This window comes from Rhea americana, unplaced genomic scaffold (genome assembly GCF_003343005.1).
Source record: "Rhea americana isolate MKP2758 unplaced genomic scaffold, rheAme1 scaffold_36, whole genome shotgun sequence".
Taxonomy (NCBI): Eukaryota; Metazoa; Chordata; class Aves; order Rheiformes; family Rheidae; genus Rhea; species Rhea americana.
The window spans coordinates 5,530,223-5,548,494 of NW_028186490.1; the positions used below are offsets into that span (position 1 = coordinate 5,530,223).

The 18,272-nt window shown below is 42.5% G+C and overlaps 1 protein-coding gene across 2 annotated transcripts in view; it reads left to right on the forward strand.

Annotated features, from left to right (window-relative positions):
• Positions 1-13,517: 13,517 nt before the first annotated feature.
• The window catches only part of LOC146591793 (uncharacterized), a 29,980-nt gene continuing 25,225 nt past the window's right edge, over positions 13,518-18,272 (forward strand). The window contains exons 1-2 of one of the 2 annotated variants that reach the window (XM_085312324.1): positions 13,518-13,723; positions 18,193-18,219. In XM_085312324.1, the coding sequence (XP_085168450.1) occupies positions 13,623-13,723; positions 18,193-18,219 (128 nt within the window). In that variant the 5' untranslated portion in view covers positions 13,518-13,622. Of the gene's footprint in view, positions 13,918-18,192; positions 18,220-18,272 lie in introns of both variants that reach the window. The other variant, XM_085312323.1, reaches the window with a different exon arrangement.

Sequence of the window (18,272 nt, forward strand, 5' to 3'; positions counted from 1 at the left end):
AGAAAGGAGCTGGAATAAAAAACAGTGAGTCCAATCTCTGTTTACCCCATGTCTGAATATGAGCTGCTGGTGTGGTAGACTGAGTTTGTTGCAATCAGAGACGATCTGCACGTGGTCTGTGACAGCGTCCGTTCCACGGCTACCAGAGGAATTGAAGGAAAGCAAACAGAGGAACACAAATGCTGTACTGGTGGTTTCTTTACATTTGGGATGTTGCCTGCTGGACYGAGAGGCCTATACTGCTTTGCAGACAGGAGAGTCAGGAACAGGAGGAGAATATTTACAAATACTCRGCTGCTGTTTTCTGAACGTGTTTGTCCTTTAACTTTGTCCTTGCAATAAGTACTTTTCTTAAAAAGAATCCCATGTTGCATTTTCTGTGTTGCAAATGGAGCCTCTTCAGAGTTCCTGGATGCTTTTCTCCATACTTTCTGCCATACTTTATACTATTAAAACGCAATGAACATTCATTGACTTGATTTTTCCCTCAACACTCTATAAAAATAGTGATATGACTGTTCCAGACCACCTCTGTTGAGGTCGCTCGTCCCTTTTACAGTGGGTGAACCTCCTTGAGGTTCATCCAGAATTGTTCTCGGGCTCCTGGGACAGTTAGTTCCTCCAAGGCAATTGCTTCTTATTTCTACAAAGCACTCTTTGTTTGACCGTAGTGAGGTGCTGGTCTGACAGGCATGGAGAATTAAACAAGTCAAAGTAATGAGAGGTTTCTCTAGTATCATACTCTAGGGGTTGTTCTGGTAGTGAGAGAGAAGTTCTTTCTCTTGCAGGAAAACACAGCCAGAGAGAATGCTTGTGCCAAGTAAGATTGTGGTTTTCCGTGGGATTGCCTGTCCAAAGGGCTTTTGTCAGCYTTGGGTAACTGCCTAAGATGACTTTCGTTATTCATAAACGCTCGGAATGGAGCTGCAGTCAAAGAGCTCTTAACTGGCAGCAAGAAATACGAAAAATACAGTGTATGTGACAAAAATCGTTAAATTGCAAAGTAGATTTTTCAGTGCCTGGCAGGAGGTTTGGGAGCAGCAGAAAGCGAATGACACATACAAGCTGATTTGTCGTCTTCTGGAAGGTTTAGTCGGTAACTGATTGCCATCAGAGAAAGCATTCTTCAGCACATTCATCTTGGAAATGACCATATATGAGAACATAATGAGATCATATGAATAGAGCCTTGCACAAAATCCAGCTGTTGAGATGTTCCCAAGACACCAGCAGCCAAAGAAAGCATACCAGCGAACAGGGATGTGAATTTTTGCCAGCAGGCAGTCTGGTGAAAGGGAGAGCAAACACAAGGATTAAGTCTATTTTGGGAGTGGGTTTTGTACAGTCTTTTTGTGTCTCTTTCTCGGACTGGTCAAACGCTTGGCAAAAGCAGTAAATAAGTGCACAGTGATAGTGTTGAGTTAGTAGGGAGGAGGAGCAAAATAAAGGGCACATGTTGGCAGAGGACATTTGTGCCATGGGAAGGCAGATCATCCTGTTCTTGGGTCTGAACTTCTGCAGCGTGAGCGGACGGAGGATATAGCTGAACAAATACTGGGCAAGGAGTGGAGAGCATTGCACCGCAGTCCCTCGGGACCGCGAGGTCTGCGTTCTGCCAGTCTGTCTGAGAGGAGATTTGTGTCCGTTGGGGACTGCGGTGGTTCCTTGGGCTCTGGCCTAAGTCTAATAACTGCTGGCTGCCTGCTAGTGAGAAGTTCTCACTAGTTGGAGACTGTCGAATTGCTTACCTAAAATGAGACTTTGTCTGTGATCCATTAACTACTTAATTTACTTGGTTTCTGGGTTGAGATGGTAACTGAATAGATGTGGAAGCAGAATAATTTGTTGCCTGGAGAGGACAACATCCAAAAAGCAGGGATGCATCTTGTGGACTGCTTTTAATGGGAGCGAAAGCTTGCTTTGCAACCACTGAATCTATCTGGTGAATAAACAAAATGTCTCCTGTGGTGGTGACTTCACCAGAGTGAAGTAGACGTTGTCATTTAAAGCATTTTGTAGCCATGACTCTTGGCACCACATCCACTGCAGTCTCTGCTGCGTCTCCACATCTCTCAGGTCTGCATAGGGCAGCCTCCATCGGTGTTGCAGGCTTTGTGGGCTATAGTCTTCGATGTGTGGATATCTTCTGGTTGTACTCCAGTGCAACCCCCCCTCCAATCTGTGGTGTATCGACTTGAACTAGTGGCTGTTATCTTGATCTGCGAGTGACATCAAAAAGTGTGAAGTTCTCCTGTGTCCATAAGGACACAATCTTTGATACTGCTAATCAAAATCACATGGCTGATGATATGAGGTGTGGTCAAGATCGGCCTCCTCTCTAAGCGTGCCTTCCCAGGAGGTTTGACGACCACGTGTCATGGAGCAGGTAACTCCGACCCAGCCTTCTTCCGAACAGTAGATTTTGTTCTGTGCCGAAGGCCGACGGTGAGTCACCGATCGGAGCTGATTCTGTTGGGTCACCGCGGTGCCAGCGCGCGGAGCTGGGTTCTGTTTGCCGGCATTAGGGACGCGTCTGATGGCCTCGGGCTGCTGGGCAGTAATTGCTTCTGTTTCCTCCGTGATCATCTGCAAGGAAACTGAATCAGAAAACTGAAGGAAAATGTAGGTCGTATGGAAGATCGGTGAATAATGTATTACTAATTGTTTTGTATTTTTAACCAGTTATTAGATCTTTCTTTCGACAGAATTCATACATTAATGAAACCTGGCCATACCTCAGAAACCCCTGTGAAATACCGTACGCAGCGTGCGTGCCCATTTCCGAGAAAGGAAAWCTTTGTCTAAAGAAAACTGGTTTAACTAAATTCCCAGCTGCACTAGTGAATCAGGAATAGACTCCTGACTCCCAACCTCGTACTGCACGTGTGCTGCTCTGGTGATACATCCTGTATTTCCTGCTGYGGAAGGCTGCATCCCTTTGCTGTCGCAACTTTGTACGGCCGCCCATTTGACTCRCATAACAAACATGAAATATCTCTGTGGGCCCAGGGTAGCTAATACTCTAGAAAATAAGACATGGGAGGAAGTATTTGGTTATTCTACAACTAGAATTAAACAGTTAGTGTTTTTAGCGAGTCAATATTGCAAACCACATCAATTAAAGAAGATGATGACCCAAAACTGGACCAATATTTTCATTATGGGAAGGCGTAACTAATAYCTGAGGACTTGTTTGTCTGTTGAACAGCAGCTTGCTGAACACAAGTCRTGACACAGCAGTGAAGCTAAAGCAGTAAAGTCTGTGCTACTTCTGTGTATCTTCTCCATTAAGCAATTCATCAGCTGTGGATAGGAAGTCCTTGAGTATAGGTAATATTTACCATGTGAGGGACTTGTGAGTAAGAGATGTTTAATGAAATAGAGAGCTGGGAATTAATGCTATTTTGGATTAATAGTTAGCCTAGTCTCCCTTTCTCTTAATTCCAGAAGGTCATGGACAGATGCAAAAGAAAGAAGGACTTACTAAAGACAGAAGCCAAACTGATCACTTCACTATTATTCTTCTGAAAATGTACAACACACACATTATTTTGCAGCCAATGTAGTAAAAATCCTATGTTAAGAATCCTTTTAAAATAAGTGTGTTGGGGGAAATGCAATAATGTAGCAGGTTGGTAATGTACCTTATGTTATTATATATCCTTTACACCTTTAGCTGCAAATTTTCTTCGCACTTCTGACATGTGCTTCTAGGCAGAAATTGAATAAGAAGGTGTAGGAATTTTTTTATCCTGTTGTCCGCATAGTTGGTCATATGGAGGATCCAGTCCCACAAGACTCCCAAACAGGACAGCTAGCTATTACTGTGTGGTGCTGGTCTCTCACCTCTTTAATGAAGTTTTGCTACTGGAATTAAAAGACAGCTTAAATACTTTCATAATAGTACTGCTTAATGGGAGAACTTGTGGTAGTTGCTACAGCGATATTGTATAATCATGAGTGGGAAGAGAAATGCCCGTGAAATAATTTCTATTTAAAGCTGGTCTAAGACATGGAAAAACTGTGCGAGACTATGAACAAACTGATAGATGAACAAGGTTAGCACGCACACGAGCTCTGGAGTCAGGGCCTCGGCTCCCACTGTTAGAAACCAGATGTAGAATCTGGATGCTTGTCCTCCACCCCGATTTTGAATTTTTTTCTCAWGAGATCCTTGGAGTGTGATTCATTCCACATGTTTCTGGAGGAGGCCGACAGTGGTTACACCTGTTACTAGTTTGCTGCATCCGTGTGGATCTTCTGCTTAGTGCTGAGGATGCAACAAGTAAGAACACGAGTTACAACCTGAAACAAAGTCTTCACTGGAGATCAGRAGAGTGCCGATAATGTTTGTGATGCCAGATTTTAGGATATCCTATGTTGCTTTGAAAGCTCAATTGGCTGTGAGTACAGTTAAAGTAWTTGCATCAATACTCTGTCAAGATGTAGTAAAATGTATACTTTTTGCCTTAGATGATCTGTCCCAGTTAAATCAACTGTTCTTCAAATCAGACCKACCACTCAAAATCACTGTGAGGGAAGTAGAAATCTTATTTTTTAATTCAGATATTCATCTATGTCAATTTGTATTTTTATTTCTGTAAGTATTTTTTTGTTATGGCTTCCTGGATAGTGCTTTTCACCATCTGCGCAATAACCAAAGGATAATTTTGTGTTTGACAGCAGTGACCATCTAAGGTCTCTTCTAATTAACACCGAGAAAAGGAGAAATAGAAGGTTACAAGATCAAATATATGGAAGAGGAGCAGAGGGCTAATTGCACRTGCTCAAAGGACGAGATGCGTCAGAAGTGAGGACAGAGAAGTCATGTGAATTGTCAGGAAGTGATAAATAACTCCCCGCATGCTAACAGGGTATCCCGGTAAAACCTCCTTCCTCTAATGTGGCCTTTTTTAYTTGTCTGCTTCTAATTGACAGCTTTTTATTTTCCAGCCTGCAAGGACACTTAGCTCTTTCTGTGCTTCCCCTGCTTTTTTATTTCTCAAACAACCCATCCTCTAAGAGAGAAGAGCAACGGATACTTACAGACACAGGGCTTTTTTCSGATCTGAAGGCTGCATTTCCAGACAAGCTTGGCGAGGAGTATCGACTTCCCCATTCCCATCGGGGCGCTTATCGCGCACACAAGATGCTTCTAGGACGTTGGAGGCTGGAGAGCGGGTTTGCCTGTGGTTCTAGCCAGGGGGTGACAATACTGACAACAGAGAAGAGGGTTTGGTTTTGTTTTGTTTTGTTTTGTTTTGTTTTTTCAACTTTCATATCATCTAGATCCTTTTCTCAAAGCTGATTGCTCTGCTTTCCTTGAAATAGGGTCTCTGCTYTCTGTGTTTGCGTGGATGCTTGTCTGCATTCGTTTCCTTAAGTTTATTTTTCATCTAAAAGTGCTCACACCTGAATTACAGAGGCCAAAGGTAAGAGTGAACAAATAAATTGTGGAGAACTTCTGTTAGAGCAGACAGATTTCTCAGGCTTGCTTTACACCAAGACCTGTGTAACCCACCCATCTCACAGCTGTTATTTGTGATCAGTTGTTTTTTTAGGAGGAAATCATCACAYCACGGGAAAACGATGACTTTCAGGATTCAGCTCAGCTCTGATGATGTGATGTTGGCGTCAGACCATCGGGCATGGCATTACACAGTGCTTTTCAAAAGCAATGCACATCTTCCCATCTTATAGCTGAGGAAACTGAGGCACAGGACTGAGGCCACCTGCCTGGGGCAAGCAGGACACTGCCCCGGAGAGGAGAACTCCGGTCTAGTTCCTAATTCCTAGTCAAGTCCTACTTCCATTTCCTAGGCTTTCTGCTCAAACAAATCAGATCTGAAGACWTCCTCGCCTCGGTTGGAAGCAGAGGGCTGTTTCTGAAGGTAACAGTGCTGCTGGAGGACAGCAGCACTTAAAACTTGCTGAAGATGGAAACACACGCTTCCCCAGATGTGCGCTGTGAATCGTGGACTCACGGTTAAATGTTTTCMAAACATTTTTAATCTTCACAGACCTGCTGGAGTTTTAAAACTAAATCATTTTAAATTATTTAATTTAAAGGATAAAATTTAAGGATAAATTAAATGAAAGGATAAGTTTAAAGGATATAAATCCCTTATTCATTACTTTCTACAAATAAAACCTTGTTTACCTTTCTTACAAAAGGACCAAAAGACCGTGGACCCTACAGCTGCGTAACGTGGCCGCAGGCCCTGTAGGCTCCCTGCTAGCAGCCTCCGCTGTGCCCCTCCGACTCTTGCCGCGCACCRGCGTGCGCGGGCTGTGCTCACCCCATCCCTCGGTCGGAGCGGGGGTACGTGCGYGCGTTCCGGGGTTTCGCTCCGCTGTTGTGATGTGTCCGTTCGGCATCRTACGGTCAGACCCCTTAGGGTTACCAACAGGATTTGGAGGGGTCGGGGGACGGTAATTTTTGGCCCTCTGGATTAAAGTTTTGCTTTTATCTTGAGAAATGTTCTCACTCTTTCTTCAAAGTGTTTGCTTGATAAGCAGTTGCGTGCTGTCCCCACAGTAATTTTGGACAAAGCTGGCCCAAACTGCCTTCTAGACCCTTATGCCAGCAAACTTTTGCTTTGAATGGATGCCCGTCCTTTCTCTCAGCCACTATAAAGTAAATATAGGTTGAGGAAGCTAGACCCATTTCCATCGATTCAGTTTACCCTAGCAATTTTTCCTCGGTTAGTTCTCTAAGGATAACACACAAAAACATGGAATTTCCCTACCAGAGGTCAGTTGCTATCTGACAAATATAAATACTACGAGACAAAGCTGTAGTCTGACTTATGAATATTGATTTATACAGATACCAAGATGAAAGTGAAATTAGCTTGTTAAATTAGAAAGAAAAAATGAGGCTATTTGGTATTTTTTCATTTTTTTTTAATTGGCTGATTTTTTGAATTGTCCATGTTTATTTATCCACTTTGTTTTTTATAGTGGTTTACTATTACATTCCTGTTGCATCAATGCCTTGCGTAATTCTAAATTAGCACTTTGGTTTTCTGGGTTGTTACTCTGTACAATTTTTTTAGGTTTTTTTGGCTTAACCGTGGACTATCTCCACCCTCTTTTCCTTCTGTAACTGATCAAATCCTGCAAAGAATTCTCTCCTTCAGACAGACTTTTTTTCTTTTCCTGCCCATGCTGTTTCTCACTGAGGTTGGAAATGTTATTAATTTTATTTAGTATGYGGGGAAAACTTGGCTACCCTTCAAAACCATCTTGCAAGTCCTGTAATTCAATAAAGTCTTTATTTTTAATGATAATAGCTCTTTCTCCTTGTGCTCTCCAAACTGAGTTCTCTCTGGTTTCAAGAGAATGAAGCACTACTTTCCATTTTCAAAACAAAATGTTCCTGTTACATTTTTCGGTTTGGGTAAAATACACCACAACCTTGTTTAGAAAGTTTTCTAGAGAAAGAAGTAAGCTATTATTTTTCCATATTATGCAATCTTATAGGAGCTTTTATGACAGAGAGTGAGAGAAGAAGGCAGGCAGTCATATGCATCTTGCTGAGTTTGAAATTTTTGTGCTGAGGCTTTGATTTTTTCCACCTCCTTTGAGTCCTGGTCAGTGTTCATGTGCAGTGTGGAAGATCAGGGAATTCCAGTTCTTCTGCTCCTGGATTAAGGCATTTTTTTCTTTGAACTCAAAATTAGCTCAGTACCAGACAATTATATTGTGGGATGATGTGGATAAAACAGTTGGCAGAGGCTGGTTTTCTAACTCTGTTAGGTGTGCTTAAAGCCACACAGGTGCAAATGATTATTTCCTTGCACAAATRGCAGTGTGAGCAGCAGAGAATGGAATGATCCTCAGGTGTGGAGGAGACCTTGGGAATGCTACAGGCCACCGAGGTGACGGCTTCCTTCCCCTGAGCTCCCCACCAAAGAGCAGCTGGGTGGAGTTAAGGAGCAGTGGGATTGAGAAGAAATGTGATCTGAGGAAGACCTATAACTTAATCTTGGACAACTTTATGGTAATCATGTTGTTTCATTTGACCATATCAGCAATGTAATTACTTCTTACCTATCTACCTTCTCTCAAAAAAAGAAAAACAACCTTGAAAGGAAAGACAAAGTTTTTCGTGCAATGCAATGCAATGCGATGCAATGCAAAGCTTTTCTTGCAACACATCTTGCARTGGTTGCTGTGTGTTCTTAACCATTGCGATCAGGTCTGGAAGTTACTGTATTAAATGGTTCCAGATCATAATTTAATATCCTGTAAGAGAAATCAGATTCCTCATGAGCCCCGCAGGAGGAAGATGATACAGAGCAATCAGTRTCTGCTGAGGTGAAATCCTGGTGATGTAGCCCTATTCAAATTGTTATAATTTAATATTTTTGTTACATCCCTCCAATTACAATACTTCTTGCATTCTTAGACAGTGAGTTCCATTAAAAAAAATATAATATTTGAGGCTGAAAATGAAACCAAAGCTGAAAAATTCTGTGAGATTAGCAAAATATTGTATTCATAAATAACAAAACATATAGCAGCAATAGAAAAGTTTCTGTTTCTGAGACAAACTTCACAGAAAACTGACAGTTAAAGTTCATGTYGCTTCTTCAGTTTGTCTTTGATCATCCTGTTCTTAACTTGAAAAGCTCKTACAATTCTTTACTGTAGTTCTTTTATTTGAAGGGTTCGGTTAGAATCTGTGCTATGCCAAGATCTCTGTGCCAAGCTTATTTGGAGTTAGATTMCTACAGTTCAGATCTGCTGTCGGCACAGAAGGCAGAGAAAAGTTAAAAGCCAACCTATCCTAAGACAGCTACTTTGTAGTTTACGTATTAGTTCTTTGGTTATTCTTATGATCCGTACTTTTAAATCTCTAAGCAATTAATGGGCATTRGACCCCAAATATTTAGGTAACTTATTAATTTTCTATCTGCTTCAGTCTTTTGGCAGTGATCAGTTTGATGTATTTTTAAGAAAGTGCTCTTTTTCTGATCCCTGAGTATATTCAGGATGAGCACGTGTATTGCAAATGACGTATTTCACACTGTTCTGAAGTACTTAGCTAAGAGGCACTTGGCTTTTCGTATCTAAGAGTCAGAAGTGAAAATATATGTAAATGATTGCCAGGATTCGATTAGAAAAGGTGATATATTGCAGAGGATTTTTGCCAGTTAGCTGCAGAACCAGATAGAAACCTGGGTGCCCTGGGAATTACCAGTGCAGCAGACAGCAAACCCTTGTGGGCGACTGATTGAGAGGCACTCGGGCTGAAAAAGGAATTGGCAGAAGGCTGGATCAGGGAAATCGCTAATGGGATGTAATGCTTTTCTAGCTAAGCAGTTCAAATCCATAACTGGTGTGTCACGACCAATGTGCTTTTTGATGTAGATGAAGTAACTGGCACTGGAGGTGATGGGCTGGATTCCCTCACCGCGCCTGACTCACTCCGGACGCTCTTGGTGGCAGCGGGAAGGAGGTCGTGCGAGACCCTACCATCGGGACCTCTACTGTTTGCATCCCGCTTACCAGCTGTAAAGCTCCTCGAGCAATTACAGCTCTCTGCTTGGGGGAAAAAAAATGCCTGAAAAGACAATTAAATCAAGAAGGAGCTGTGAACTCCATCATCCTGTCATTGTAATAGTTGCTAAACTATGGATTAATCCGGTTCAGGTATATTAAACCTTGAATCCATAYGTACTGAATGCATGCTTCTGTTCCTCCCCTGCTAACTGCCCTTAAAGTTAATCACATCCTTACAAGCCTTGAGGACACGTTGCTGTTCCATAGATATTTGAAATAGTGCTGGTACAGGAGCATGGAGTTACTTAGTGTTGCTAAAGAACCATGAAATTATTTAGCTCTCAGTGCCCTCTTCTCTTCTGCTTTTCCTATCAGGTTAGACACAGATTTTTGTGCTCTCCACTAAGGAAATAAAAACTAAAAATGAAAACTAGGCACCTGGATCTGTTTCTGTAAAAGGCTAACTTTGAACCCCCTAGCTTGCAGAGGACGTATTACTTGTTACTGACTTATTAATTAGGATCTTTAAAATTCAGAAGAAATGACACTCAAAAATTTACTTATTTCTGTTAGAATAAAATGTTATTCGCTGCCTTTTGCTCATGTACTGTTTGTAGTTCTTTAATTAGTATTTGGCTCTCGGTATTTGGAGGTGTTTTAAAAGTTAATATGATAAAATCCTGTAAAAAAAAGACCTGAAAAGTAGTAAGAGATGAAAACATAGATGCTTTCCCTTCATGAGAAAAAAGTTCCTGCAGAAAATTTTGAAAAAGTAAGAAAATGCTTTACTTTTGTATTATGCGGCATTAAGCGATACACTGAAAAGTAATAATGTTGCATGCAATGTTGGTACTATTGCTGTCACCCACAAAGCTGTGCTTTTACAATTCCCAGTAATTCCCAGTTAGGGAAATCCAGTATTGGACTCATTTAAGAAAGTATAAGAAAACCTACTGAAAAGCTTCATATGTTTTTTTTTTGTTTGTTTGTTTGTTTGTTTTTTTTTCCTTTGGAAAGCTTAGAGGCTGCCATCACAAAGAGAAATATAATTTAAAAAATAACAAAAATGAAATTTGCTGTGAGTGAAAGTGAGTGAAATAGTTCATTTTAATGTAACTTCTATTTCTTATAAGTACTTCTTATAAGTAAGAAGAAAAATTGGCAGGTTTAAACAGTAAAACTGATTTTGGAAGTAAGAGCAGTTTTTGGTGGCCCTTAGTGCTAATTCAAAGGCACACTGAGCCAGCATAAATATTTTGATGTGAGGCTCTGTCCCTAAAAAACGTTATTTACAGGGGTTATTGCCTTCTGGAGAGTTCTGCTTCTTGGTCTGCAGAATATATGCCAACTCCTGCTAATAACTGAGTTAGTAAAAAGAAAGGAAATAATAGAATTTCCTGGAGAGGGCCTTTAGGAAGAAGGAGGAGATCTGATTAACTTCCTAGACGAAGGCTGCTGAGTTACTGAAAGGATTTAAATAACAACAAAGAAACTGCATAGATCCTCCAAAAACGGTGCCGTGGGTGATAAAAACCCGTTTGCCCCAGAAAGGGAGAGCCAGCCTGGAGCGCCCGGCCGCTGTCCGCCCGCGGAGGAGAGCGACGGCGAGGACGCGGAGCGGCCGGCGGCGAAGGAGCACAAGACGCTTGTGAGGACAACCAAGTTTGACAGGCAAGAATGAAACGAAGACACATCTAATAATAGTGTGTGTTTATCTCTCATTAAGGAAATAAGCAGCTCAGAAAATAGTCGTAGTTAACTTACAGCAATTATAGTGATGCTGTAGCTTCTGAGACACTGCGCAGCCAGCGTTTCTGGCACCCAGCTGTAGGCTTTGAACGGATGTTTGACACGGGCTTAGATCTACAGCAGAAGTATCCTTCTTCCCTAGGGAACTGATCGTTTGGGATCCGTTTGAGGAGGACAGTCGTGCGGTCCCTCATGTTCTTCTGTCATGAAATAGCTCGGTGAATTTGATCTGAACTTCTAGGCTACCTGCGAGTCCTAAAGATCCTTCCAGCGTTGTTGTTTGAGCTACACGTGYGGATCGTGGATCAGGGCTGAATCACGTCAAGACTTGAGCGTTGGTTAGAGTAACAAATTTGTTTTCCGTTTCTGTCCCTGACTCYGTAAATATGGTAAGTTGATCTTTCTGCTTCAGTTCCCCTAACTATTAAAAAGTGTAAAAGAARTTTCTACGAAGGTTGCGTGATAGATTTTGTGCTTATATATCTTGTATTAATCAACCTTGATTAGTGAACAGTGCTTGGAATAGCAACTAGTCCCCACATTTTCCATTCCTGGGAGATCTCCGACCACCAGCGCACAGATCTGTGCTTATCCTCCCTTCTCTTCCCTGTGCGAGGAGTTTTGCGTTCCTTTCTGCGCAAAGGCCTGAGTTCACTTGAGCAAAAGGAGGAGGGGAAGCATCCCCCATTCGTCAYGGTCTGTATCTTGAATTCAGGGTACATAGCTGGAGAATGGGAGGTGTCAGTATGGACTTACCTTAAGGAGAAGGTAAGGAAGGTAATAGATACCTAGCTTCAAGGATTTTCCTGGGGATGAAGGAGAAGGACAGAAGAAAGCATAATGTCTCTCTCAGTTTCYGTGCTGGATGCATGCAGATTGTGAGATGGTTTCCTGCTCAGCTGCATCAGTTTGCTGCAAAGAGAGCTGAAGGACGCAACAGGTAGGTCTAGACTCCCAGGCACCRAGAAGTTAGGCATTGCAATTTTCTCTCTTTTGCGTTCCCTTTAGGACCTAGTCTCAAACCAGTTGATAGAGTAACAAGTATCCCAGTCCTATCCATCATCGCACTTCAGATGCGTTATGAGCAAAGTGATAACTCTACCTGTTGTCTCTGCTTCAAGGTACTAGTAAAGCTGGCCTGAGCTTTGCTCTTACATAGCGCTGCAGGTGCTGGAGGTGGCCGACCACCGTTGTGTCTGTGCGCCTCTGGCAGCGGTGTGCTGCCAAGCTGTGCCTCTGTGAAGCACGTGCTGCCTCCACAGCCTCAACCACCACTGGCAGGCAGTCTGGAAAGGGCAGGGAAAAGGGTTTTGASTAGGAGATGCAGGAAAACCTGTCAAGCCTAGAGGTTCATCTGTACTGAAGTCTGGAGAGTATGGACCCATCTCCCCCAGCATTGTAGGGCAGGCTCCAGTAATGCTGTTCAGAGTTTCCTAGCATTCCCAGAGGACTATTTGCTCATTTATTCTGACTTCTCCATGTAAAGCAGCTTGTTACATTTCTCACGGTATGCCATGGAGAGGGTTAGGTTACGGTTTGGGTTAGATCACAGTGCATCTGTTCTCTGCCTTGGAGGTTAAACCTTTGTACGCTCTCAGCAGGGAGCAGGGGGTACTGAAGGACCGCTGTAACCTGAAAYGGGACACCTGACCAGTTCCCAAGCAGGCTGAAGGAAAAGAGTATTAYATAGGAAAGGAACCAAAAGAAGACCTCTACTCCCATCCCCCAGGCACCACCGTTATGTATCTGGAAATCCTTCACTGCCTTTGGTAACACTCTCCTACGGCACTAAAGAATGGGTTTGGACATTTTGTCCTACCCATTGCTGCAGTCTTTTCCTTATACCCTTGATGATCTTTTCTTTCTATCTATCTGGATGTTTTGCATAGTCCCTTCAGGATCCGTGCCAAGAAAGGACCTGAATGAAGTAATTTTGTTTTGTGACTGAGCCATGTGGGCTTGCACCCCTTCGTGCTGCCTTGAAGGACCCCTGCACAAGACTGAAATGCCGAAAAAAGTGCAGCCATTCCTTGCTACTTCTGTCTGCCCAAGCGCGTCCCGTTAGATCACAGACCCTGCAGCAAGCCTGGGTCGTGCTCCACAGCTAAGCAGTAACTAAAGCTCCAAGTGTCCTGCTAACGGAACGTCACCGCGCATAATCCAGGCCTGACTCAAATCGACAAGGACAGGTTGGCCTCTGAAATAATCTCTTTAAATAGCAGCAGCCATCTCTCAAAGTCGTCTCCCCTCCCCCAGCCAGAGTTGGAGAGCTGCGGACGGCTTCGCATCCCGGGCTGGCACTTCGCAGGCAAGCGTGCCCACTGCCTGCGCTCTCCCCGCTTTGCTTTGCCCACGGGATTACAATGAATTTTGCAGCACAGTTTCTCTACTCCAGGGTGTTAAAGAACAGAACACCCAGGGTCTGCTCCAGGGAAGATGAAGACTACGATCCTTTCTGGCAAAGGTTGGAGAATATTGCTGTCTGACATAGAGCTAGAGCTCTYCTTTCTCCCCTGTAGGAGTCATGGTCAACCCCCGGGGTCCACCCAGGGCCAGACCTACGGACGTCGCTTCCCCTGGACCCCTCCTGCCTTCTTATGGTGTCGTAGTTGGAGCTTTGCTTCACCTCATTGTTTATTTTGTCGCTGTGCTGTATAGGTAATGCTTTCTTTTTCCTTTCCTCACTTTCTGAAAAAGGGAATTGTTTATAATTTTCCAATGTTTCCCAAGGTTCCTGGAGTAATCCACTGGAAGCAGTGGAGCTGTGAGTACTTTAAGCCTGTGGGATTCAGCTTTTTACTTCATCATGAGTACTGCATCCGAAATAAGCCTTGATTGGCCAATGAACTGGTGAAAGTTTCTCTTCATCTTGTCTTGAGACAATTTATTTTATGCCTGTATTGGATTTTGTTGTTCACATGTATTCCACAGTTATATTCGTTCCAGTTTTTGTGGTCACCTTGAATTACTATGCTCAGATGGTGCAGAGGGAAATTAGGAGCCTTCCCGTGGCCCTGCATAGCACCAGCTGGGGCTGCGCACTCGCGTGACAGCTGTGTTTGTGCAACCTCTCTCTTCACCTTTTCCATAGTTATTTTCTCCCTGTGTTTTATTATCTGGACACGCTGGCAAGCTCAGGAGCTAGTGTTGCCACGTGCGGCATAAACAAGGCTTCGTCACTATTTGCTGCTTGCTGCAAACAGTTGCATATGTTTGTAATATTTAAGAGCATAAAGTGTTTCAATGGGCTCAGTGCTGTTCATAAACACTCATAAAACAGGCAGCTTGAGGAAAAGGCACCAGGAGGGAAGAAAAGATCCCAGTCGTGCGGGAAAACCGGCCTGCCCAAAGTCGCTCACAATGTCTGTGGTGAACCTAGAAACCTAAACCAGTCTTTTAATCACAGGACCATTCTCACCTCTGGTCTAGATTATGTAATTTTTTTTTTTTATTATGGATGAATAACGGAAATGTGTTAATCACAAGAGAACTTCTCAATGCAGGGTAAATTTAAATTAAAGAGGAAAAAAAATTAATTTTTGAAGAGTTTTAACTGCCAAATTGGATGAAGTGTTTTATGCTGATCATTTGACATTCAGAGCTGTGCAAATTCTGTAAGAAGAGCTTAGAGGGATCTGTCTGTTCAGGGGACACCTGGGAGATGCTGAAGCAGAGGTAACCAACGGAGGTGACCTTTTGAGTTTATCTTGCTTTCAGATCTTTTTTTCCATGTTATCTACCTAGCAGCTGACACCTAGTTACCATTGCCCACAGTAAGCAGTGACATTTTAATAATGTGTATGAACGACTGGCAATGYGCTGTGACCACCGACGCACGCAGGTAGCACTAGACCCGGTCTGTGGTAAATCTGTGTTACGGAAGCCAATGAGATACTGTGTCAGAAGCAGTAATGCATCTTGGTTGTCCCCTGCCCAAGCCTGAGCTTTCTTTTCACCGTTTGCTGGTGTAGGACCGCACAGTCTTGTTGGACCACGCTGTACGTGGTGAATAGAGGTGCAAGCGCCTGCTGTGGACTCGATCTCGAGGCTGGTTATTTTGCACGTACCTGTGCTGTATGGTCACAGTGGATGCATCCCTTAATGTCTGTGTTGTAAAGGCTAATAACTGAGCCCTTGTCTTATTTGTCTTTAAGATACTCCAATAAATAACACCTGGGATCAACTCCCAGCCTTGTTACGAACTTCCGGTGGGATTYTTAGGATTCTCACTTTAATCTGTCTGTGCTCCAGTTCCTTATCAGTAAAGTTGAGCTAATATTTATTGACTTGGTCTTTCTATTTAGAGAAAGATATTGGTGATTCCTATGTGATTTATGAACAATTACCTTACACAGGATTTGGGTATCTAAATGTCAGAGATGCATTTTAAATTCCCATCCTTTGGTTGCCGACGCTCAGGGTGATATGTCTCAGATGGGCGTTTCTAAGCACTAGAGTTATGCAAAATTATAATTATTTGAGAAACAAATGTTGATACATAGTTTCATCTTTGATCTSTTTTAACCACATTGTCAAATGGAGGATTTTGCTTGTTGTCTTGTAGTCATGTAGGGGACGCTAACAGGCCACGCAGTGTGGTGCCTTAGCATTGCTAGCAGTGCTCATGACATTTCTTCTGATAATTCTTGACATTTGTATCTCAACAAGCCTTAATGTCTCCATCGTTCCTATTTCACAAGGACTAGCTTGCACAAGCTGCTGAGACACTTGTAACAACCGCTGCTTATTGCAGCATTTGGGTGTGCTTGGGATAGGAAAATTAGAAGAGGACTGGGAGAAGTCAGTRGGGATTTTGCAAAAGTAGGAGAGCTCACAGGGATTTACACTGATAAAAGCTTTTGAGATAGGACCAGTGGGGTTAGGAGTTTTGGTGGGGAAAAGGACTGTGATAAATCAGTAGGGTATCAGAGGGGTGCAGGAGGCACAGGCATCTAGAAGAGTCAGAGGAGAAGGGGTATAGGATGAGAAGGATTAATGGAGCTGTGGAGGTTCTGGGTAAAAGAGGGATGGGGATGAGGGAAGGGGCCCTCTCTGTCCTTTAGTTACCTCCTTCTCCCTTGCTCCTTTGAGAGAGGAGATCCCAGCCCTATTCACATCTCCTCCATCATAAGCCAAGCAACCAGCAGCAGACTGCTTCCTCCCCTGTCCATGACCCATCTCTGCTCAACACCTTCAGCAGTGAGGCAGCAGTGATTTTAAAGGGGGTCACTTCTGCTATAGTAAGTATTTCCAAGTTGTGGGAATAAGATCTGAGCCCACTTAACTAGAAAGCAGGTAACAAGAAGGTCTAAAACCTTATCTTACCAAAGTATGTTGCCCAGTGAAAAATGTTCAGAGAGCCTGAAGATGATGGCAGCATGAAGGCATCAACATAAGAAACCCCAGCCACCAAAGCATTAAAAAAGTATGAAAAAATCCAGGTATCGAGTATATGTGCACATGAGTGAGTGTGTGCACGAATGTATTTAATTACAGGCTAATCCCAGTTCATGGAAATGTTTTGAAGTGGTATTCAAGCTTAATGCTAGCCAATGTGCACTCTGCTCAGTCCAAGTTATGTACTGGAGGTTGAAATACTTGGCTTGGCTTAGACCTTTAAGGATGCTTAAAAAACAATACAGAACTTACCTGGCCAGCAACCCCTCTGAATGGTGCGTATGTATGATGGTGAACACAGATGATAGAAAGTGCTGTGGAGATTACAAAGAAATGCTGAGTTTTCAGTGAGAGTATTTTTGTATTAAAATTTATTTGTTCCCTCTTGTGGCTCTTGAACTTCTCTTATCTCCTTCTGTGAAGGAGCATGATTACATTGGAACAGATGTCTGTAATTCTGATGTCATTTTTGCCTCAAAGTGCATTGTCTTGGCTCATTTTGCAAGAGATATAAAAGCTGCCTAAAAGGCCAAATGCTGGTTTTGGATATGTCTGCAAATTGAAACGTTGTAATGGCAACACTGGGTGAGACCAAAGGACCGTCTGCTTCTGCACACCTTTTGTAGTGGTGGCCAGTAATGGGAGCTTGGAGCAAAATGTAGCATTAGGACATATAAGAAAGGTATTTACTCCAATATACTCTTGTGGAGTCTGGCAAGCAAGGGCTGGGGGGCTTCCTGAATCATGGACTGCTTCTTGACCAATGAATTGAATGCACCTTCATATGTTTACATAATCTTTTAGGAACCCATTTATACTTTTGACCTTCACAACGTCCTGTGGCAGAGTTTTGCAAGCTAATTATTTTCTATGGACAAAAGAACTTCCTTTGTTTTAAACTTTCAATCTGATAATTTCATATGATGTCCCCCTAGCACTCGTACTGGGGGAGACAGTGACTAGTCCTTGCCTATTCACCATTTCCTAGACAGCTGTGATTTCAAGGATTTTTATTCCTTCAGTTTTAGAAGCTGATGAGATCTTGTATATCTATTTAGTCTTTTTCCATATGGAAACTGAGGAAACCGATCTTCAGTATACGCTTCACCTGACTGGGACGTGTAATTGTCCCGTTACTGCAGGAGAACTGCATAGACATTTCTTTCTTCTTGTAATGAAGACAACAGTCTTGTGGTTTAAATATGGTATGGACAACTACCAAATACTTATTTTTGTTATTATTTTATTAATTCATTGTTTAATATTTTTATTTTATGAAACTTACTTTCCTCAATGCTATATGACTTGATGTAAAATATCACTATATTCAAGAAAGCAAATTAGAAACAGAAAAACTGCTCCTTCCAAGTTTCTGGTTTTTATCATTGTCAGAGTACATTTCACCACAATGTCTTTGCATTGGCATTTGAGATTTTAAACTATGTAAAACTATCTGTTTAAATAAGTTGTATTTTTTCTAGTCCTTAATTATCTGTAGTGTGTCTCCATATGGATCTTCTCTTTTATTTTTTTCAGTTTTGCTGAGCAGCTGTTCTTGAAAAAGTAGGTTTATAAACTATATTTTCATGTTTGCTTTTTGCTTTTACTAATCGCTT